Source organism: Nerophis ophidion, linkage group LG25 (assembly GCF_033978795.1).
Source record: "Nerophis ophidion isolate RoL-2023_Sa linkage group LG25, RoL_Noph_v1.0, whole genome shotgun sequence".
NCBI classification, from domain to species: domain Eukaryota; kingdom Metazoa; phylum Chordata; class Actinopteri; order Syngnathiformes; family Syngnathidae; genus Nerophis; species Nerophis ophidion.
The window spans coordinates 15,830,825-15,854,739 of NC_084635.1; the positions used below are offsets into that span (position 1 = coordinate 15,830,825).

The 23,915-nt window shown below is 37.9% G+C and overlaps 1 protein-coding gene across 4 annotated transcripts in view; it reads left to right on the top strand.

Moving 5' to 3' along the window:
* The window catches only part of LOC133542921 (kinesin-like protein KIF23), a 32,500-nt gene extending 13,964 nt beyond the window's left edge, over positions 1-18,536 (top strand). Inside the window, exons 9-23 of one of the 4 annotated variants that reach the window (XM_061887189.1) lie at positions 1,484-1,605; positions 1,789-1,891; positions 2,457-2,536; positions 2,624-2,743; positions 3,579-3,717; positions 3,933-4,094; positions 5,635-5,801; positions 11,131-11,304; positions 11,568-11,762; positions 12,016-12,312; positions 13,031-13,264; positions 13,424-13,512; positions 15,452-15,509; positions 17,876-17,916; positions 18,039-18,536. In XM_061887189.1, the coding sequence (XP_061743173.1) occupies positions 1,484-1,605; positions 1,789-1,891; positions 2,457-2,536; positions 2,624-2,743; positions 3,579-3,717; positions 3,933-4,094; positions 5,635-5,801; positions 11,131-11,304; positions 11,568-11,762; positions 12,016-12,312; positions 13,031-13,264; positions 13,424-13,512; positions 15,452-15,509; positions 17,876-17,916; positions 18,039-18,054 (1,997 nt within the window). In that variant the 3' untranslated portion in view covers positions 18,055-18,536. The remainder of the gene's footprint in view (positions 1-1,483; positions 1,606-1,788; positions 1,892-2,456; positions 2,537-2,623; positions 2,744-3,578; positions 3,718-3,932; positions 4,095-5,634; positions 5,802-11,130; positions 11,305-11,567; positions 11,763-12,015; positions 12,313-13,030; positions 13,265-13,423; positions 13,513-15,451; positions 15,510-17,875; positions 17,917-18,038) is intronic. The other 3 variants (XM_061887190.1, XM_061887191.1, XM_061887192.1) reach the window with 3 other exon arrangements.
* The last annotated feature ends 5,379 nt before the right edge of the window (positions 18,537-23,915 follow it).

Consider the following 23,915-nt stretch of genomic DNA (forward strand, 5'->3'; position numbering starts at 1 on the left):
TTGACCAATTACAAAGTCAGTGAGCGTGTCACATCCAGGTTGTCAGTTACGCACCACCCTCTTTGTCGAGCTACTACCACTGGTAAAGTTACTAAACATGTCAGACTTAAGTAAATCTAAAAGGCGTCGTTACGATTCTCAACTTATTCATAACAAAGCCAGGAACAAAATAAGGATTTGTGTTGGGGATGCCTTTGAAAGATGGAGACAATTGAAGGCGGAGAAGATTTTTTCAAACTTGCCAATTTCCTCCTTGTTAGGTAAGTCAGGCCTTTACGTTTTCTTATTACTTGTAATAGATGGAAATGGACATTTTGTACATATTCTATATTGTCCAATACAGTCTATGACCTTGTCTAACAAAGCTAGTATATTCATGCAACAAATGCTTAGGAGCGAAGCACCATTACACTAGTGTAATGCTTACTTAGCATGCTAGTACGGTCAATGACACATCGACATATAGGCTAACGGGGGAACTATATGCCTGTTAGCTTGTATGTCGATGTGTATTCCAACTGACAGGGCAACATAAATTTTCAACAAATAAAACCTTTGTGGATATGGGTAGTGTCAGGCCTGTTTCGTTCTCAATTTGCTGATACACTGAGGCTCAGCTCATTCTTCACCACAACGGATCGGTACAACGTCCACGTTACTGAAGACGCCGCACCGATCCGCCTGTCGATCTCACGATCCACTCTTCCCCGACTCGTGAACAAGTCTCCTAGGTACTTGAACTCCTCCACTTGGGGCAGGGTCTCCTCTCCAACCCGGAGATGGCACTCCACCCTTTTCCGGGAGAGAACTATGGACTCAGACTTGGAGGTGCTGATTCTCATTCCGGTCGCTTCACACTCTGCTGCGAACCGATCCAGTGAGAGCTGAAGATCCCGGTCAGATGAAGCCATCAGGACCACATCATCTGCAAAAAGCAGAGACCTAATCCTGCGGCCACTAAACCGAAACCCCTCAACGCCTTGACTACGCCTAGAAATTCTGTCCATAAAAGTTATGAACAGAATCGGTGACAAAGGGCAGCCTTGGCGGAGTCCAACCCCTCACTGGAAACATGTCCGACTTACTGCCGGCAATGCGGACCAAGATCTGACACTGATCGTACAGGGAGTGGACAGCTACAAGAAGACAGTCTGATACCCCATACTCTCTGAGCACTCCCCACAGGACTTCCCGATATAGATATTGTAAATATGTATAACATGGTAAAAATACCTTTTTAATTGGGAACATTTTTTTTTTTTTTTTGCATGTGGGTTAGAATATTTGGGTTATTTTTTGTCAATATCTTCATTATTTTGAAATATTTTCATAACTTCAATGTTAGACATAAACATTTAAAACTCATCAAATTCAAATTTCAAAAAGTTAGCTTACTTTGGGTTTTAAAGCACTACTGATGTAATTGCAAACGTTTTGGGTAAATTATGACAAAGATTGTGCTTTTGTTTAATGCTCTTTCTAGGACAAAAGAAAAGAAGGATTGCAAACACTCAATTGAACCGCGAATCCAGTCGTTCCCACAGTGTCTTCACTTTAAAGCTTGTTCAGGCACCTCTAGATGCTGATGGAGATCACATTATGCAGGTAATGTGTAAGGTTTTTCGGTAGATATATATTTACATAAAAAATCTAAAAGTTTGATTTCAAAAAAGTTTTTTCCCTTAATATAAACATAAAGCTTTGATTAAATAAGCAGACTTTAGGGTTATTAAGATTGCTTGTTTTTGTCAGTATTAAAACAATTGTGTTTTTAAATCTGTTTTTTAGGACAAAAACCAAGTAAACGTGAGCCAGCTGTGTTTGGTTGACCTGGCAGGTAGTGAGCGCAACAGCAGAACGAGAGCCGAGGGGACCCGTCTGCGTGAAGCAGGTTAGTCTGTTACAGCATGAGAATGACAAAGGCTAGTTCGTGGGAGGGCTGTGCATATCGATCTAAATAATGATAGTCTTGATGATACCAACATGGTTATGTGCATCTGATTGATTCTAGTGTGAGCGATACTATGGCATGTTTTGCCCCACCCCTCCCTACCAATGTTACTTTTCACAAATAACTGCATGAATGTAGTAGTTTTTTTTTTACAATGTCGCTTTTTCTATTTTGCAATCGGGACTTTTTTCCTAAAACAAATGTGTGTTTTAAAACGTAATAGGGAGTATGTTTTATATTTATATACTATTACATTGTTTTGGATTGTTGTGTTTAGTTAAAAACTTTTTGGGCATAAAATTGTTTTCCTGTGTTCCCATAATCATGATGAACCAACGAAAGGCATATTTCCAAAATTATTCAAAGATGATAACATTTCAAGTTAAAGGTATCAATATCACTGGTACAAGCCCTGTATATCAGATCAATACCAACATTTCCAGTATGGCCCACCCATAGTTCATGGTTCTACAGAACACGTGTCATGTTTGTTTATTACCAACAGGTAATATAAACCAGTCTTTAATGACTTTGCGCACATGTATGGAAGTCCTACGAGAGAACCAAATGTGTGGCACAAATAAGGTTGGTATCTATTCTTACTCCCCTTTAGTAATGTTGTGGCATTGGATAAGGGTAAGTTTTTACTTTTGTTACGCCCTTCTCTTCCAGATGGTGCCATACAGGGACTCTAAAGTGACTCATCTGTTTAAGAACTACTTTGATGGGGAAGGAAAGGTTAAGATGATAGTGTGTGTCAACCCAAAGGCTGATGATTATGAGGAAACTATGGTAATCTACATTCTGGTTGTTGCTGTTTTTTTGCGTCCAAACCACCAAGTGCAATTGTGGTAATCAAATTTGAAGAAATAGTTAATGTCAACTAAATATACCACATTAAGTAACTCTTCCACACTTACAGGGTAACTGCAGTTTTTGAGGAATTTAGTTTATCATTCAAAATCATTATGAAAGACGTGAAGACAGTTTCATTATTATTATTTTTTTTAATGCATTATGACTCGTTAATATACATAAATAAAATTCCGCTTACATTGGAGCCAATGGAAGATCACCTATTCAGCCCATAAAACTGTATACACTACTCCATTTACATGCTTTGACCTGAATATTAACCAAATATTAGTGATATTGTTATTATAAGCGCTAATGCAGACAAACTATTTATAGCCGCGCCGTGATCGCTAGCTTGTGTGCCTATGTTGACATCATCGGCTACTGAGCTTTTTCCTCGCCTTGGTGCCGTTGAAAGTTTATGAGAGCGTAATGCGACGAGTTGGTACACTTTGACAGCTAATCTCGACCTAGAATCGCTAGTCCTGGATAATGGGTAATTATTTTGTAAAATTTAACACTGCCAGCATCAAGTAAATGTCTGAGTCAGTGTGTTTTTATTCCACGCACTTCTGTATGTACGCTTCAGCTGCTAATTGACAAGAGGTCATCAGCTACTCATTAAACGATGTAGTGTATTGTGTTACATGTATGTTGGTATCTCGTTCAAAGCATTTTGAGCCGAACCCGTAACACAATGTTGTCCAACAGAGCAAGATCACGTTACTCAATAATTTTTGTTCGAAACCTTAATCGTATTTTTGTGTTGCAGCTTGTAATGCGGTTTGCAGAGATGACACAGGAAGTGGAAGTTGCACGGCCAGTTGACAGGCCCATATGTGGTCTTGCTGCAGGACGGAGGCAAAGAAACCAAGTGTTCAAGGATGACCAAGCAGGTCGTAATAATGCTGGTAAGTCGTTACTACTCAATGGTTACGGTCCTGTATTCCTGTATTGTATGTTGAATATCCATTTTAGAACTGAATAGTGTTATGGAGGTTTTCTTTTTTAACATTTGATTCAGTGTGATTTGATTCATAAATAATCTCTGTTGCCTGTGTACGACAATGAATCTCCTGACCAAAGTCCAAATCAGATAATTTCTTGAGTTTGTTTCCCTATGCAGATGACCAAGTTCTGCTGAATCAATTTATTGAGAGCCTTCCACCTCTGCCTCCTTGTGACTTGATCGATCCGTCAGATGATCAGACGCTGCCACGCCTGATTGAGGTTCTGAAGAGAAGGCATCATATCCACCAGCTGAAAACCGATCAACTCAACAAAACTGGTAAGGAAACATTAACATAGCATTGGAATTCACGATCTGGAAATCAATTAATCAGCTTATCATTGAAGAGGGGTTAGTGCGTTTGCCTCACAATACGAAGGTCCTGCAGTCCTGGGTTCAATTCCAGGCTCGGGATCTTTCTGCTTTCTGTGTGGAGTTTGCATGTTCTCCCCATGAATGCGTGGGTTCCCTCCGGGTACTTCGGCTTCCTCCCACTTCCAAAGACATGCACCTGGGGATGGGTTGATTGGCAACACTAAATTGGCCCTAGTGTGTGAGTGTGAATGTTGTCTATCTGTGTTGGCCCTGCGATGATGTGACGACTTGTCCAGGGTGTAACCCGCCTTCCGCCCGATTGTAGCTGAGATAGGCGCCAGCGCCCCCCGAGACCCCAAAAGGGAATAAGCGGTAGAAAATGGATGGAAAGAGGGCTTATCATTGATGTAAATGGGAATCAGAAATGGATATAATTTTAATTTAAGTTTTTTTGGAGTCTAGTTAGATTTTACTGTTTGGTAGTAATGGCCTTTAGTGAGTGTATTTTATTTAAACCTTACCAGTTTTCCGCCAAATAGCAAAGCAAAGAAAACATAAACAATAGTTCTGTGCAGGTGTCGAATCTAATGGCCGTCAAATATTCGATTCCATTTAAGGCCTGGGTGATAAGTCCATTAATCAAATGAAAATGAGGTCGATATCTTTGCAATGAGCTCGAGAAATTGCAATGTTTGTGTGTGTTTTCTTTGTCTCTCGCTTTTACCACCCAAGTGTTTTAGTTCAATAGCAGAATTAAATGATGATGTAAAGTTACCCTTCTTGTCAATCATCCACAATCTGTCTCAGTGAGTGGAGGCGGTACTGTCATCTTGCACACACGAGTAGCGATAGTTTCCAACAGCAACAGCGCCTCGCTAGTCGCAAGTACAAATCACTGGGAAGTAACAAAAATTAGACGGAAAATCGATGATAGCAAAGCCAAATGTCCCGTTGTGGGTGGTAATATGTCAGCTTTAAACCGAATGAGCAAGAATAGTCTTATCACCGTGAACGAGTGAGCCAGTATACTGAATTAATGGTATCCGACAGGGACAATAACAAACGCATTACCTAGTTTTTCCAACTGGTGAAAAAACTGAACTTCATAATGTTCAATATTTTTTGAAGAGCAATTTTAGCTAACAGATTGAGAATCCATTTATTTTTGTTTACCTTTTTAGGATATTAAAAGTTAATAACATCAAATTACAATTGTAAAATATACTAAAAAGAAATACAAGTTTATTCCATTTTAAAGGGTTACTTACATTAATATACATTATGAATACATTAGTGCTTAAATTGGTCTTAAATTATTGCTGATAAACGATATTGTCAGCATTATTTTGTGTGTTAATGTGTGTGTGTATGTATGTATATATATATATATATATATATATATATATATATATATATATATAATTACAGCAAAATTTGTCAGCTCAGGGCTAATCATGTTTTTTCTTCACTAGATTTTTTACTGACATTGTGCTTTCTTCCGCAGCCAATACACTGAGGTCAATGCTACAGCAATTTGATAGTCAGTGTGGCGCAAAGGAGAATTTCATCCATGACCAGCGAAGTAAACTTTGCGAAAAGGATAAAGTTATCTTCAGTCAAAAGATGGAGCTTGAAAGACTGGAAAAAAAATCCAAAACCCTGGAATACAAGGTATTCTCTCTTGGTTACTTAATATGCAGAAAATCATAGAATTTATCTTTTTCTTTTCTTGCAAGACAGTCTTTCCCATCCATTGCATCCACAAATGAATTTGACCGCCACATGGATACTACATGTTCGCCCTAACACATTACAAGCCTAGAACCTTATTTATAAAAATGCGTTTATTTGTAAAACCTTGCATACACAGTCCTCAGAATCTAATATAAGCAAAATAAATTTAAATTTATATAAGCATGTTGTGCATGCTTCTTTTCAATAGTGATCACACTGCAGTGAATTGTGCGCAGAGTTCCACCCCGGTGTCCTTCCTCCCACAATTATCCATATAAAGTTAATAAATAGCTCATGATTATAATGAGTTTAAGGATCATGTGTTAGACTGTGAATGGAGCAAAATTCAGTTGGCTAGTTCGTACTTATTCCTCACAGCACCATCCAAGATTATTTTGGAAGCAATAATAATTAATAATAAAAAATAAATAGATAAATTAATTTAGATCACAATATTTGACCAAGTTAATAAAGTCAGCGCCACTTTGAATGAGAACTGTTGCTGAGATAGTGCTCACAATTCCTGAGCCCCTACTTTTAAAAAAAGTATGACAATCATTGGACAAGAAACATTTTAAAATGTTCCTGGATTACTAAAAAAAATATATTTATATATATATATACATAATAACTAATGAGGGGGCGACTTGTCCAGGGTGTACACCACCTTCTGCATGAATGCAGCTGAGATAGACTCTAGTACCCCCCGCGACCCCGCAAGGGACAAGCAGTAGAAAATGGATGGATGAATAATCGTGATAGCTTTGGTCACAAAAACCCGGATATGATATTTCCATTTTGTTACATCCCTAATGAAAAATATCATCACATTATAATATGGCGAGATGTTGTGACAACCCTAACCAGAACCCTTAAGTTTCTCTTGTCTTAAAATAAAAAAAAAGTGACAAGTGACAAAATTAGTGGATTCTTTTAGAGTTAGAAATCAAAGCCGTTATTGCTGTTCTTCATGAGCAGGTGCTGCTCCTAACTTATCTAAAAGCACTTGCAGGCGGCTCCATATTGGGATCAAAAAAAACAACCAAAGTATGTTGATTTGTAACATATTTGTTAGGCTTTCCTGGGCTGTTTTCAGTTAAGGTTTTTCATAGTCAAATCAGATTTGTTTTGATTTTGCCTATCGTCAACGGTCAGTCGAATTCATGGTGTTTTATTTTTCTCTTTCCAAGTTGATTAAGTGCAAGAGATTCAGTCTTACATAAAGCGAACAAAACAAAGATCTCATTTGCGTGTTTTTCTACCTCAGAAAAAACTAAACCACAGTTTGAGGTCAAAGAGGACATTATTTTGTGTTGATTAGGGCTGCACGATCAATATACATCAAGGTTTTAATTATTGCAATAACGTTGCAGCACGAGGCTAAGGGTTTTTTGTTTTTTTTATCTTTGCCATCACCGGTATTTGAGAGACCGACATTGCCAGTCCGAATTATTGAGCCTTGTTTGTTCGTCTGTCAATTCAAACGGGGAAAAAAACGTCTCACTCGCTCTCAGCACCTGAGCGTGTTAATTAAAGGGGAACATTATCACAATTTCAAAAGGGTTAAAAACAATAAAAATTAGTTCCCAGTGGCTTGTTGTATTTTTTTGAAGTTTTTTTCAAAATTTTACCGGTCCCGGAATATCCCTAAATAAAGCTTTAAAGTGCCTTATTTTCGCTATCTTCGAAACCACTATCCCTTTCCCTGTGACGTCATACAGGGCTGCCAATACAAACAACATGGCGGTTACCACAGCAAGATATAGCGACATTAGCTCGGATTCAGACACGGATTTCAGCGGCTTAAGCGATTCAACAGATTACGCATGTATTGAAACAGATGGTCGGAGTATGGAGGCAGATAGCGAAAACGAAATTGAAGAAAAAATTGAAGCTATTGAGCGAATAGCTATTGACGCTATTCGGCCATAGCATGGGTGTACCTAATGAAGTGGCCCATAGCATGGCTGCCTTATTAGCATCGCCGGTAAAATGTGCAGACCAAACGATCAGGACTTTCACATCTTGTGACACTGGAGCAACTTAAATCCGTCGATTGGTAAGTGTTTGTTTTGCATCAAATGTGGGTATCTAGTTTCAAATGTACATACAGCTAGTGTAAATAGCATGTTAGCATCGATTAGCGTAGCATGTTAGCATCGATTAGCTGGCAGTCATGCCGTGACCAAATATGTCTGATTAGCACATAAGTCAACATCAACAAAACTCACCTTTGTGATGTCGTTGACTTAATCGTTGCAAATGCATCTGCAGGTTATCCATACATCTCTGTGCCATGTCCGTCTTAGCATCGCCGGTCAAATGTGAAGACACTCTGGTACATTCAATGGGGGTCTGGCGGCAGATTTCTTGCCAGTGGTGCAACTTGAATCCCTCCCTGTTAGTGTTGTTACACCCTTCGACAACACACCGACGAGGCATGATGTCTCCAAGGTTCCAAAAAGTAGTCGAAAAAACTGAAAATAACAGAGCTGAGACCCGGTGTTTGTAATGTGAAAATGAATGTAGCGGGTGTGTTACCTCGGTGACGTCTAAAAGACCGATAAACAGAAAGGCTTTTAATTTGCCAAAATTCACCCATTTAGAGTTCGGAAATCGGTTAAAAAAATACATGGTCTTTTTTCTCCAACATCAAGGTATATATTGACGCTTGCATAGGTTTGGTGATAATGTTCCCCTTCAAACGGTAGAATTAACTGAACACAGTGAGCCCTCGTTTCAGTCATCCACAATCTTTGTCTTGGTGGGCAGAGATTGTGGCGCCAGTTTTACAAACACAGGAAGCACGTACAGACGTTTGACTTCCTTAGGGCTGGGGGATTTGGCAAAAAAAATAACATTACCATTTTTTTTTTCATATCATTAGATCTCGATTAATATCACGATTTAAAAAAAATTAAAATAAATACAAAAATACAATTATTAAAGTCTGATTGTACTGTGCAGGATTATATTGCGTGCCATTGCGTCCCTACTTTTTATTATTGCAGTATCTCTTAACAGACATTTTCGCCATGTTTGATCAAGGTAATATATGCTAGCAGGTGGCAGCTATCGTTTTGCTGATATCTATCTATGATTGTTTACTAGAGGTGCAACAGTACTGGTAACCCAGGGTACAGTCCGTACCTCAGTTTTAGGGCCACAGTTTTGCTTCTTTTTTGGAGGGTAAAGACAACTTTTTTTTTTCCTCTCAAAGTTATTTTATTAAACACATCACAAACTTCATTCTGCAGTAAACAAATTGTGTACTGAATACTATAAAGTTTTTTAGTTTGAAGTTAACATTTACTAAACACCACTTTCAAATGGTATATTATTATTTGTATTCTCATACATTAGTGCTTTCCACCTGTGTTTTGGCGAATTACCCAGATTTTGGATTAAAAAAAAACCCCTCTAATTCTGTATCTTTTATCTAATGAAAATGCATTAAAGTGCAGTTTAAATTTTTGCTACAGTAAAATAATGTGTATCATCAACACACAACATATTTAATGATTTCAGGAACAAAATGTTTTCATCCACACACTCAAAAATGATTTGAGTGTCCGCAGTTTTTAGTATACATTATATCTGATGAGTTGAATCAGAGCAGACACAAAAACAAGAAGTCTGATTAAAAATATTCAGATATAAATTGTCTCTTTTTAGTGATTGAATTAGTAGGTGTTTATTCTTACAACTGGGACAGATAGACAAAGACATTCTGTTCCAGCCTGCAAGACCACATCCAGGGGAAGATTACCATACACACCACAACTTGAGATCAAGCAGTCAGTGAGACTAAAATCGGTCACTGAAGTTGCTTTTTCTTTTAAATGTTGTGTTTCAATTTACATGCCAGTGTTAGCCATATTTCTTTATTTTCTTCTTCCGGGCTGCACTTCCAACTGTGGGGGGGAAAAGGCACAGCGCTGATTGAACATTATTTTTGTTGTGAAAGAGCCTGACCTTCGACCTTCAACGGTGGACAGGGATGGTTGCGTACACAGTGACCGACACATTCACACAAACACGACACGTAAACGTACACAGACAGACGTACAGGACAACGGTCAATAAAGGAGGATTGTAGCTCGCAGGATATTACTGAGCATCATTGCTTCCCTACTGCTTACTGCTTTGGTGTCTTCTAACAGACATTTCCGCCATGTTTGATTAAGGTAATCATGGTAAACAGCTGATCGCTGTGATCGAACTCAAATTAATCGTGATCATCTATCAAAATCATATAATCGCCCAGCCCTACCCTCCCTAGTCGCGACTCTGTAATAAGAAGTGCAACTAAGTAACAAAAATAAGAAGTAAAAAAAGTGATTTATAAAGCCAAATGTCCCATTGTGGAAATGTTTCAGCTTCAAATCTGACAGGCAATATGAGTCCATTAACATTGGACGTACGAGCAAGAATGCTAAGATGACAATAAACCAAAAGACAACATTAGACCTTGTTTTTTCAACAGTGACAAAAAAAGCAGTTTAAGATGTGCAGTATTTTTATAAGTAAAATTGTGGCTTGCAGAATTGAGTCCATTTTATTTTTTGTTTATTTATTTTGGGTAATATACTTTTGTAGTTATTTACTTTCCAATCGCAGAAAACTTTGTCCTTTTTAAATGGTTACTTCCATTCATTTTATAATGTATAATTACATTACATTATAAACAATGTCTATTTTTTATTGATTATTTCTTCAATTTAAGAGCATGATGTGGTCAAAACCTGAGTCTCTCTGCATAAAGCCAAATATTTTTTAACATAGATTATTGCATATTTTCATACTTTATATGGCACCTTGAGACAAGAATATGTTTATTGACAGTCTTCACTTGTTGTTTTTGCAGTTTTATGTTTTTATGTATAAAGTATTAAAATCGCTAAGAGAATCACAATATTGGAGAGAGATATCAATATCAGGATTTTCTCAAAAGTGCAGCCCTGTCAATTCGACAATTTGATTTTAGTTCTGCTAAACCCATCTTCAACCTGGGGATTACAAGATCATCATCAAATCACAATTTGCAAATAAATATTAAATTACATTGTTTTTAATAAGAAACAACCAAAACTACTACGTATTTCATTATTTGTCCAAAATTTATTTTGCTTTTAGGAGTTGAATTATGCAACAATTAGTTTATGTTGAGAACAACTGGTTTAGCAGTCTTGATTAACTATAGAATATGAATTATTTATATGGGCTAAATTGGCTGTTATATCTGATCAGTCATTCTTTTGTCTAGATTGACATCCTGCAGAAGACGACTGACATGTATGAGCATGATAAACGCTCACTGGAGCAGGAACTGGAGACCCGAGCACAAAGGCTCCAGAGGGAACAGTCTGAGCGGAGACGTATGGAGCAGCAAATGCAGGGCATGGTCACCGACACCAAATTCAAGTGGGAGAAAGAATGTGTATGTGGAATTTTTCAGTAGATTCCCTGCTATTTCAAAATACCTATGGTCGTGAACATTGAAACGCCATGTGATATGTGCCGCAGCTGACTTAAAGCATAAACAATGCTGAGATTTTTAATTTACATGTTGTCTTTGGAGGTTGTTTTTTTTCTTGTTTGACCATAACTTTATAGAAAAGTTGATATAAACTGCAAGTTAACTGCCATCTATCTATTTATGTTATTTGATTCTCTCCTTTTATTGGGTCGTTTGCTGTACAGAAGAGACGAGTGAATGCCAAGCAGCTGGAGATGCAAAACAAGTTGTGGGTACAAGATGAAAAGCTAAAGCAGCTCCAAGCCATTGTAGCTGAGAGCAGCAGTGGCTCAGAGCCTCCAGAAAAACCACAAAGAACCTCACGGGATAGAGATCGCAACCCTGGCCAGAAGAGATCCTCATCGCCGTCACCTCAACCGGTGAGGGATGTGCTTTTTAGCCAGATCAAGAATATCAAAATGATAAAAATGTCAATGTTTTTTAAAAGTTGTTTAAATTATATATATATTTTTAATAACACACTTTTAACGCACACTTACTACTTGGTCAAATTTGCTTGCCACTAATTTATGATAACTCTGAATCCCGAGGCAGCATATTTTTGTGTGTGACATATATTTCTGTGTGCCTTAACACACAATGCTTTGGCCTCGTTCCCCCATCACTTTTCAGGACTTCAGACAAACTCCTTCCCATCAAAGTCAAGGCAGGATTAGTGCAGTTCAGGACACTTCGCCCGCCTCCTCTTCATCGTATCCGTCCGTAGCCTCCTCCATCTCTGAGTGGGAGCAGAAGTGCCCTGTAGACGCAGGCGCTCAAATTAGACAAGTGGATACCCCACGGTATAGGAGCCGGACTCCCGCCCCATGCCATGGCGCCAGCAGCGTGGGTCGCAGGAGAGGCCAACTCTGGGCCGCAGACACTGAAACCAGTCTCGTCAATGAACTAAACCTAGAGGCAGGAATAAGGGTTAGTGTGTGCTAGTCTCTTAGATATCCTTTTGTTTGTTTTTAATAGATGCAGCCATAATGTGTATTAGCATCTTTTAGTTTACAATTGCATCCTGTAGTGTTTTGCAGCGGTGTGACATTCAGATCAGTCCTATTTGGTTTGAATGACACACTGTCATAATATAGACTTGCATCCGAACTTGAGTACTCTTACCTTGCTTGGAGAATTTCCCTGGCTTCTCAAACGTACCTTTTTGGATTTTTTGCAACGGGTTTATACTGTAAATTTACTTCAAATACAAAGTTACAATAGGCGGCTACTTTGCAGAATCAGTTTTGCATTGCACTTGTTCTGATTTCTTTTTGAATGCAGTTCTGCTTTGCTTTGTCTTTGCATGCAAACTACCTAACTACTGCAAAACGTTCCTCTCTGTGGGTGTTTTCACTTTTTATATAAATGTACTGCTTGAACCGTCACACATAAAGTCTGTTTATATTCTCACCTTAAGCTAATTCTGGGTTGGTTACGTTCAAGACAAATTCAGGCTGGAAAGCTCTGGTAGATATTTGATTGCACACAAGGAAGATTGTAGCTAACAGGCTTCAAAACACAATCTCCCTTATGACTTTGAGCAGTACATCTATGTTCTATGCACATGAACGCTCTCCTGTTGACAACCAACCCCAACAAAGTTTAATTGTATCATGGTTTGTTTTCTTTGCACTGGGATCATCAGGTGACTCGGGAAATTAATCCAGTGCACAGACGATCACACTCCGCTGGTGGGGAGAAATGGGTAGACCACAAACCACCCACTAATGTTGATCTAGACACTGTCATGCAGCCAATCATACCCAATGCAATCCAAGTGTCCACTCCAAGCGGAAAAGCTCTGTCTAAATGCCACAAGTACGTGCTTAGACATCAAGAGCTTGCTTCCAATGGGGAGATTGCGACCAAGTTGATCAAGGTAAAAAGACATGATTGTTCGACGAGAGTGATTAGTGATTCCATTATATGTTGCATGATTGGGAGGTTGCGGTTTCCCATTTCAGATTTTGAAGAGACACATTTTTCCTCTCAAGTTTCTTCCTGTATTGTCGTTTTTATTCCTTTTTTTCATCCACAGGGGAATGTTTTTAAAACCAGAGGCGGCGGTCAGGCGGTGGAGTTTACTGATGTTGAGACACTGAGACAGGAGTGCCCAACTAGACCAAGGTAACACATTTGCTGTATAAACATGTCAGTAGTTTTCCATATCATGGTATCCGTGAGGGTCTTAAAAAGCTTACATCCAACAATTTGAATTTAAGACCTTACAATGTCTGAAAATCTCCTGAAAGGTCTTAAATATGTTTTGGAAAGGTTTAAAAAAATATATATTCACATTACTTTTATTTAAAACATTCATAAACTTCAGTCTTGCTTTTAAATGTTTAGATTTTTGAGGACGCTATAACGTTACTACAAAACGGAACTAAATTAGGCTACCTGTCCAGCCTAGTCCGAATTAATCGTGCAACACCTCGTGTGTTGTTACAGTTTAGCGTGGGAGCCGGCAAAACTTAACAAAAGCCTACAGCAAAGCCGAATTACTTGCATAAGATGTGTAAGCGCAAGTCCAATTTGTGGCTCTAGAACCATCAATTTAATGAATGGTCAAAGCCAGTGGATGGAAACGCGTGGAGTGTTTAGGACCCGGACGTGGAGCCATCAAGGAGGGAAGCGTTTGTAAACAGAATGATAATGTAAAAGGGAAAAATTCAGGATAAGTTTATGTCGAAAGATGCTGAAACATCACAAACACCTGGACAACTATACAACCTCCCCCCAAGGAGTGTTATTTGGGTAAAGAGGCGCCAATTGCCAAAGGAGATCAATATGAGATGTTTACAAGTGAAATCATATAATTACATGCAGTAAGCACTTGCTAATTTCTCTCTACTAGAAGTGTATTCACAGTAGTAAAGCTATTAAAAAACATAATTATCCTATATTGTTTCTATTATTTATTCCAATAATTTCAGGTCAGCTCTTTCCTAATCTTTTTTCCAAGTTTATACAGCAACTCACATTAAAGCTGTAAAGGTTGTCTGTTTAGTGTTTACACTCGGTTTATGGTGGGAGGAACAAAGCAAGCAAGACCTGCAAATGTCACCTTGTCCTGCTAAAATAACAAATATTCATTGTTTATTAGGAATATATTTTCACAAAAGTCACAAAAATAGGGAAAAATGTATTCATACATACCAGATACAAAATTAGCTGAGCGCATTATTTACATCCAAACACTGAGGCTTGCAAGCCATAATCGTCTTTCTTTTTAGACAATTTCTCAGTCTGCACTTTGTTTTTCACAACTTTGTGCAGATTTAATAGTAGTACTGTATATGTTATCTGTTTTCTCAATTCTGACAGCTGCAAAAACACTGCAAAAGTTAACAATTTTGCTTTAGCAGAGATGCTCACAATCCCTTTCACAGACTATTTTTGTGCATTACCCTACCATTGCTGACTTTATTGTTACATGAAAACACTTTCCACACCGCACCTTTTGCAAGAAAACCATTTTATGGTAAATCTGTGAAATTGCTGATATGTTTGCTAATTTTGTTTTTCAATTAGTTTACAATAGTCTTGTAGTGTATTTAGTTGGTTTAACCATTTTGTTTTGCAGTGTGGAAGAGCAGTGAATTATCATACTTGCAATTCATTCTGGCCTTCTAATTTTCCTTATGTCTTTGTACTTTTGTGTTTGTATGGATGTGAAATTGTCTTACATTATATTCATCATGGTCTTGAAAAGTCTTAAATTTGACTTGTTCAAACCTGCAGACCCTGACATAAACGCATTTGTGGTAGCCGCCATGAATAAATTTAGCGCCACAAATGGATTTGGTGCTGCCTGTTATGCCCTAAATAAGAATTTATATGAATGCAAATTGTTCATACTGCTCCATACAGTATCGTATGTGTGTAATCACTTTTCACATAAACCAATTATACCACAGGTCTGTGGGAAACTGTTATATCTAAGAGGCTTATTGAATGTGTATCCCCCAGGTGTACCAATATTGTAGTTAATTTTATGGCCGAGTCAATTCAACCATTCTGATGGTGACAGGCGTTTATTTGACCATTTTTTTTCTTGTTTCAGTCGCAAGAGGAGATCTGACTCTTCAGAGACACAAGATGAAGATGAACAAGAAAACCGGGTACATTTTCTCTTTTATTACAATTTTTTTTTAAAAAGTTTTTTTCACCATAACATTTTAAATGTATCTTTTAATACGTACATTGGGTCCGTGGGGTCCTCAAGTCTCAAATCCAATCATTTGAATTTAAAGCCATAAAAGATCAAACATTCTCTTAAAATCTCATAAAATGTCTTTTGAATGATTTGGGAAGGTCTTAAAAATGCAGTACATGCATTTGTGTCGGAATATTCCAGGATGGAGCCAAATGTTTGGCACCACTGCCTACCAATTTCCAATACTGTACACCAGGGATTCTCAAACTGTGTTACTTGTACCACCGATGGTACGTGGGTTCTTTCTAGTGGTACGCCAAACACTCACTTGATTAAAGTACAGTGTTTTATTTTCCTACATTTCAACAGTGTTACTGTTCAATCTGTGTAATTTTAAAATGGCCAAAACTATTGAAGAATGCAAAAGAGGTGCTCGAGGAACTACACCGTACCAGACCCCAGGCTTCTTTGCCAGCCACGTCTGGCCCATGTACTTTAAACACTGCAAAAATGAGTCTCTCAGATTTTTATATTTTTTTTTAAATGAACTTGTCTTGTTTTTGATGAATACTTAGGCCTGCTATGCTACTTTATTTTAATGTTTGTCATCAAGGTGGTACTTGTAGAACAGGGGTCGGCAACCTTTACCACTCAAAGAGCCATTTTGACCCGTTTCACAAAATAAAGAAAATAATGGGAGCCACAAGACTCTTGAAATTTATAATGAAATAACACTTTATACAGAGTTTTTTTTTTTTTTGCTTTGTGCTATGTATAAACCAGGGGTCTCAGACACGCGGCCCGCAATTCCTCCCGATTTGTCCGGGAGACTCGCGGGTTGCAGAGTGCCCATTCCCTTGGACGTCTGCTGGGTTAAACCCAATAAACAAAAATAAGGGCGTGCTACGACTGCACTGTCTTTAGTGAATGAACTCCACAACTTTTACAATCAGTTTACCAGTCACGTGTTGTATGTGGCTTCTGCAGACGCACACATGGGACTGCAAGGCATTCTTGTTCAACAGCCATACAGGTCACACTGAGGGTGCCAGTTTAAACAACTTTAATACTGTTACAAATATGCACCACACTGTGAACCCACACCAAACAAGAATTATAAATACATTTCGGGAAAACATCCGCACTGTAACACAACATATTATCAACATAACAAATACCCAGAATCCCATGCAACCCTGACTCTTCCAGGCTACATTATACACCCCCGCTACCACCACCACTAATGCGGTGTCACTTTTATTGTCATAAATACAGCTCAATAAAAACACGTTCCAGACATGTTATAAGACGAACAAAGAGGTGACAGGTTAGATTGAGGCCAATTTAAAAATCCATTACCGAGTGTTTGAGTTAGAGGAGTCGTTTTAATAAAGTGGGGACTGTCATGTGCTATTTGCTTGCGCCCTACGTAAAGTGCTGGCTAGTTAAACAAGCAGGAAGGGTCAATATTTTCAAATGTAAGTACAACTACATAAAAGACAAACACAAGCAAGTAAAGTAGAACTGTACACTGTGCATTTTTTTCAAATATCAACTTGGAAAATGAACCACTATTTTGCAGAATATTAATCATATCTGCTTTTTAAGGAAGTATATATGATATTTCTGACTAATCAGTGTCTGAAGCTGTGGAGAACACCTCCGAGACAGAAGGAGGCATGCAAACTGCCGGTCAGACGGCATCTCGTCATGTATTGCATGAGAAACATTAATTTCAAGTTTAGAGTTATTAATAGCAAGTTATAACATGATAGCCAGTGTTGGTTTGTTAGTTACCTGTAGTATTAACAGCAGAAGACTTGTTGGCTTTGCCACCACCACCGCCGCTGCTGGTGTTGACTTACTTCTGTCTCGGAGGGGACCGAAAATACGTCATTCAATGTTGCCTGTTAAATTTTCTAGGAGTACTTTCTCAATTTGTTCCAATATCCACTTTTCAAGTATTACAAGTTGCTCTGCTGTCTTCCTTTCTCGTGAATAATTATAACGTCTGTGGTGCTGATCGGCACCATGCGTGGTGACGTCATGCGTGCCCACAATATCTATAAGTGAATCCTTAACACAACTGTCAAATGATTCCCTGGAATCGCAACTAGAAAACAATGTATAATGATATTTATTCTTCATGTTCTTTTTAGTTTAAAAATGTTTTTCAATGACAACTGAATTGTGTTTTCTGTATGCTCTTACCTCATTTGACCAATTCTGGTTATGCCATGAGATTGAAATAAGTAATGTCGATTAAAATGACGAGTGTAAGTCTCTAATTAGTCCTTTGATGAAAATTAATGATATTTTCCTTCCTGACAGGCTCCTGTTGCAAGCACAAGTAGGGCCTTTGTGTATCAAAAGTAAGTGTGCACTCTATACTGTAGTTTTTCTTTGTTAGTTATTATGTTGATTTGCATCTTTAGATTACATCTATTTTTACGCTTTAATTTGTTTCATTTTCTTTTGTTTCTCTTTCTTTCAGACGCAGGAAGCCTTGATGTTTTTTTTTTTGTTTTTTTTCTGACATAGCACATGGCACCCTGCCTGTTTGCTTACTGAAGCTAGAAGGATTTATGCAATTTTTTTAATTATCTATGATCATGTCATTTTAGATTGCCACTTTAGGGCATTGAGCACAAAAAATACCATGATCAAACAACAGACTTACACTTTGCTGGCACGGGTTCCTTTTTCTCTTCTTTTTGAGAACCCCAAATGTTATAATGTTACTCTAGAAGGCTTCAACAAATGACCTCAACCTTTCACTGCCACCCAAATTGATAGTACAGCATTAGAAAATATATACTTTTTGAATGTAAAGTGCATTGGTGCACTTTTTGCACCACTGCTTAGTAAACTGCTCATAAAAAAGCAACTGTAAATATGAAGCTGTTATGTTTTGTTGAAATCAATGTGCCGTAAAACACGTTATAACCCAACTTTTTTTTTGGTGGCATTAAATTTATTCATACAAAGTGCAGTTTGAGATGTGTTAATTTACAAAGAAAATGAGAATATATTTTATATCCATCCATCCATCCATTTTCTACCGCTTATTTCCTTTGAGGCCCCGCAGGGGGCGCTGGTGCCTATCTCAACTACAATCGATATAAGCCTGTTAAATTTAACGCCTTGTTTGCATTACCGGTACTCTTTTATCAATGCAAATTAATGACATAATTCAAGCTCCATTACTTAGACTGCGGATATTTACTTGAAAGTCTGTGCCTTATACAGTCAGTGATCAGGTCAATGCAGACGCCAGTGCAATGATGACTGGTGTGCGCCGTGGCAAATTGTGCTTCAACATACACCCTAAAGATAATTATTTGACCAAATTTTGAGCAAATAAATGGCGTACATTGTCATAAAACATTTGACATGTTCATGAATGACATGTAGACTGTTAAATTTATTTTATGTCAAAATATTGTGGTCTTCTTTTATATAAATGCAAGAAAGAAACTTACTCCAATTTACTTGAGATGTGATTTAACAATGACTCCAAGGAAATAAAATTTGCACACATTGTATATAAAATTAAGGCCAACATTATTTTGTAATTTTCATTTGTTGAGTTGGCTGAAAATTACCACACATACAAAAAAGTTATTGATAATTACTGTTTGAATTTTGGAAATTAATATAACATCACTGAGCTTGCTGGACAACACTAAAGGCCTACTGAAATGAGATTTTCTTATTTAAACGGGGATAGCAGGCCCATGCTATTTGTCATACTTGAACATTTTGCGATATTGACATATTTTTCCTGAAAGCATTTAGTACAGAACATCCACGATAAAGTTCGCAACTTTCGGTGCCAAGAGAAATGCCCTGCCTCTACCGGAAGTGGCAGACAATGACGTCACATGTTTGATGGCTCCTCACATATTCACATTGTTTTTAATGGGAGCCTCCAACAAAAAGTGGTATTCGGACCGAGAAAACGACAATTTCCCCATTAATTTGTGCGAGGATGAAACATTCGTGTTTGAGGATATTGATAGCGACGGACTAGGAAAAACAAAAGTTGAAAAAAAAACGTGATTGCATTGGGACGGATTCCGATGTTTTTAGACACATTTACTAGGTTAATTCTGGGAAATCCCTCATCTTTCTATTGTGTTGCTAGTGTTTTAGTGAGTTTAATATTACCTGATAGACGTAAGGGTGTCTCCACGGTTGTTTTGACGCGCAGTGTCTCAGGGGAGTCGACGGCAGCTATGGACGGCACAAGCTCAGCTTTTCTCCGATAAGAACTGACTTTTTAACCACAAGGCTAAGGCTTCCCAACTCCATCTTTCTACTGGACTTCTCCAATATTAATTGAACAAATTGCAAAAGATTCATCAACACAGATGTCCAAAAAACTGTATAATTACGCCATTAAAGCAGACGACATTTAGCTGTGTGTGTGTGTGTGTGTGGCGCTCATACTTCCTAAAAAACCGTGACGTCTTGCGTACACTTCATCATTACACGACGTTTCGAAGACGAAACTCCCGGGAAATTTAAAATTGTTATTTAGTAAACTAAAAAGGCCGTATTGACATGTGTTGCAATGTTAATATTTCATCATTGATATATAAACTATCAGACTGCGTGGTGGGTAGTAGTGGGTTTCAGTATGCCTTTAAGGAAATATAATACATTAGTTTGCAACATTTAAAAATCCTGTAAATTTGTGGAGCCACATAGAACATTTTGTCCTGCATGTACAAAAAAAATATAAAAAAATTAATAAAACTGCTATACTAAGTAGTTTCTCAATTTTCCCTGAAATTTGCCCTGAAACCTTTTACTTTATTAAAGCAACATGTAATGTGTAATTCCTAATACGGACACAAGGTGGCGTGCCAGGCCTTGGTTTTAATACCCAACCATTTTTAAACGGTGCTGGGTTCCTGTGACCATCTGACTCTTGGATGATAAACTTATGTCAGTGTCACGCTTGGGCATATGTTGCAGCCTTTTGACATATTTATAATTAAATGCTGATTAATCTTTGGGGTTAATCCAAAGTTTATATGCGTTTTAAAAATGTAGCTTCCCAACCCGATACCGATAAGCGGTAGAAAAGAGATAGAACTAGGTTTATGGAAATTAACTTTGTCACTTTCTTTGCCAAAGTTACAAGGAAAGTTAGGATTTATAAGCTGATCGTTACTTTGTAATTGTATTACATGATTTATAACTTGCCTTTTTTGTCTTCATAGTTAGGTTTTATGACAGAACAATTGTCGCCCAATGCCTGTCAGTTTGAGTGATAGCGGCCACCAGTCACGTGAGTATAGTGTAGTAATTAAAATATTTGATTTCAAAAGTCAATAAACTTAAGTGGTCAGTCCATTAATCCTTAGCTTTCCTGTCAATTTGCAAACTCCACGTCCATCCTGTGTTGTGACCATTAGGAAGTGCTAAGAATGTGGGAAACAGCTCATTCAGGTCTCGTCTCCTCCTGGCCAGCTTGGGAAAATATTGACCCTTCCTGCTTGTTTAACTAGCCAGCACTTTACGTAGGGCAGAAGCAAATAGCACATGACGGCCCCCACTTTATTAAAACGACTCCTCTAACTCAAACACTCGCTAATGAATTTTTAAATCGGCCTCAATCTAACCTGTCACCTCTTTGTTTGTCTTATAACATGTCTGGAACGTGCTTTTATTGAACTGTATTTATGACAATAAAAGTGACACCGCATTAGTCACGTTCGAAGCTGACATGTATAAATAAATAAAACATAATTTTTGGCTGCATTGTAGCTTTAACACACATCCTGGGCATTTTGGGAGGCAAGTGTTTTAGACAGGCTACTTTTTAAAACAGCCAAAAAATACCGACTATCACTATTAGGGATTCTGCACTTTTGTAGGAAGCAACCGTTTTCCGCCGGTACTACTGGTTATCGATTTAGGGCAAGTCAACTGGTGCCATATTTCTATTAATTTTTTTCCAGACTAAGCAGCGGCTCAAACAGCAAGGAAACAAACTTGTTAAAGCATGTATATCTGACAGAAAACTATAACTTAAAGGCCTACTGAAACCCACTACTACCGACCACGCAGTCTGATAGTTTATATATCAATGATGAAATATTAACATTGCAACACATGCCAATATTGGCCTTTTAGTTTACTAAAATGCAATTTTTAATTTCCCGCGAGTTTCTTGTTGAAAACGTCGCGGAATGATGACGCGTACGCGTGACGTCACGGACTGTCAGGAAATATTAGCGCTGCACCACTCGCGGCTAAAAGTCGTCTGCTTTAACCGTATAATTCCACAGTATTTTGGACATCTGTGTTGCTGAATCTTTTGCAATTTGTTCATTTAATAATGGAGACTATAAAGAACAATGCTGTTGGTGGAAAGCGGTGGATTGCAGCTGTCTTTAGCACCGAGACACAACCGGTGTTTGTGAAGCAGAATGGTCAAGCGAAAATGTTTTCTCTACGTCAACCAGCATGTTTTTGGATGGGAAAAATGTGATCTATATCTTACTGGAGACATCAGTGGATTATTCGTCGTCCTGCAGCAGCTGTCAAAAAAGGCAGCTGTGAGCTTGGCTCCTCGGCTTCTCTCTGAGACACTGCGTGTTCACCACAGCCATCCGACCTTGAGGTGTGTCTTTTCAATCTTTAAAATCTCACTAAAACACTATTAAAACAATAAGCAGATAAGGGATCTTCCAGAATTATCCTAGTAAATGTGTCTAATTACATCTGAAACGCTCACACTGCCACCGCCCGGAGCCGTCGCTATTTTTATTTTTATTTTTATTTTTTCTAGTCCTTCACTACCAATGTCCTAATTCACAAATCTTTCATCCTCGCCCAAATTAATGGGGAAATTGTCACTTTCTCGGTCCGAATTGCTCCTACTGCTGGTGGCTCACATTATAAACAATGTGAATATGTGTGGAGCCCTGCAACTCGTGACGACCAAAAGTTGCAAACTTTACCGTCAATGTTCTCTACTAAATCCTTTCAGCAAAAATATGGCAATATTGCGAAATGATCAAGTTTGACACATAGAATGGACCCACTATCCCCGTTTAATAAAGAAAATCTAATTTCAGTAAGCCTTTAAAGGACAGTGTTGTATTTTCCTACATTCAAACAGAGTTACTCAAACTGTCTCATATTCCAAAAATAGTCAATATACCTGTTAAATAAAACCTCTGCCTTTTTTTTTTTTAAAGAATACCTAGGTCTAGTACTCTACTGTATTTTAATGTTGGTCATGATGTGGTACTGTGAGAACCGTGTTTTTTCTGAGTGGTAGGTTTGAAACCCACTAGTCTAGAAATATATTTTATAACAGTTATCTCCTCACTTATCTCCATGTCCTGCCGTTGTTTCCTCAAATCAACAAACATTGTTTGGGCAGCAGTGTGTGTGTGTGTGTGTGTGTGTGTGTGTGTGTGTGTGTGTGTGTGTGTGTGTGTGTTTTCAGAGTAAACAGCCAGGCTCTCTTGTCAATTGTCCAGTCAAACCTCACCTCCTTGTAGCCAAGCTCAGATCTTACCTAGGTAAGTGAACGTCCAAAAATATATAAAAATGCAGTCAAACTTGATTAGTGATAGTAACCGCGATAACTCGTTTAGATGGCGAGAGTAGGTTGGTTGGTTGGAAGTTTGAGAACAAATGAGGAAGGATATGTAGTTATGCAAATGTCCATAGGTTTATGTAATTGTAAATAATACATAGAATCATTTAAAAAAAAAAGTTGATTGCTGTTGAAGTCTTAAACTGAATAAAACCGAATAAAGCAATTCCCCTTTGTATCAAGTTTATTCTAAAAAGAGTAAACCTGAGACTCAGTATGAACATCATGCATCAAACGATACTGAAGCATCTATGCCTTTTGAAACACAATAAGACATAAATGTGTGTCACTTTAAGAAAAAAACACGTGACAGATATAGCTGCTTTGTCATTTGACTGCAAAGTGCCAAACTGTTTAACAGGAAGCATTTTTTTCTGCACATAAAAATCCAGCAATGATCTTGACAAGTGTCTTCCGAGAGGTCCTCGTTTTGTCCGAACAACAAGATAGGGATTGTTCTTTTGCATAAAAAAAAAAGACATGCACGTTTTCTTTCACAGTGCAGAGTCCTCCTCATGCTGAAGCAGACCTGGGCAAAATAATTAAAGATTTTCAATCCGCTCCGCCGGACATTCTGCATAATTTTTTGCAGACCTTTAACATCAAAACTGTATCCACCATTATGATGTGCAGTGTTGTTTTCAAATTACCGTAAGTATTGAACTATAGAAAATATTTTAATGGTAGAAATCTGCACTTTTGGGTACTATACCAGTTATTACGGTAATTTACGTCACAGCAGCTCAG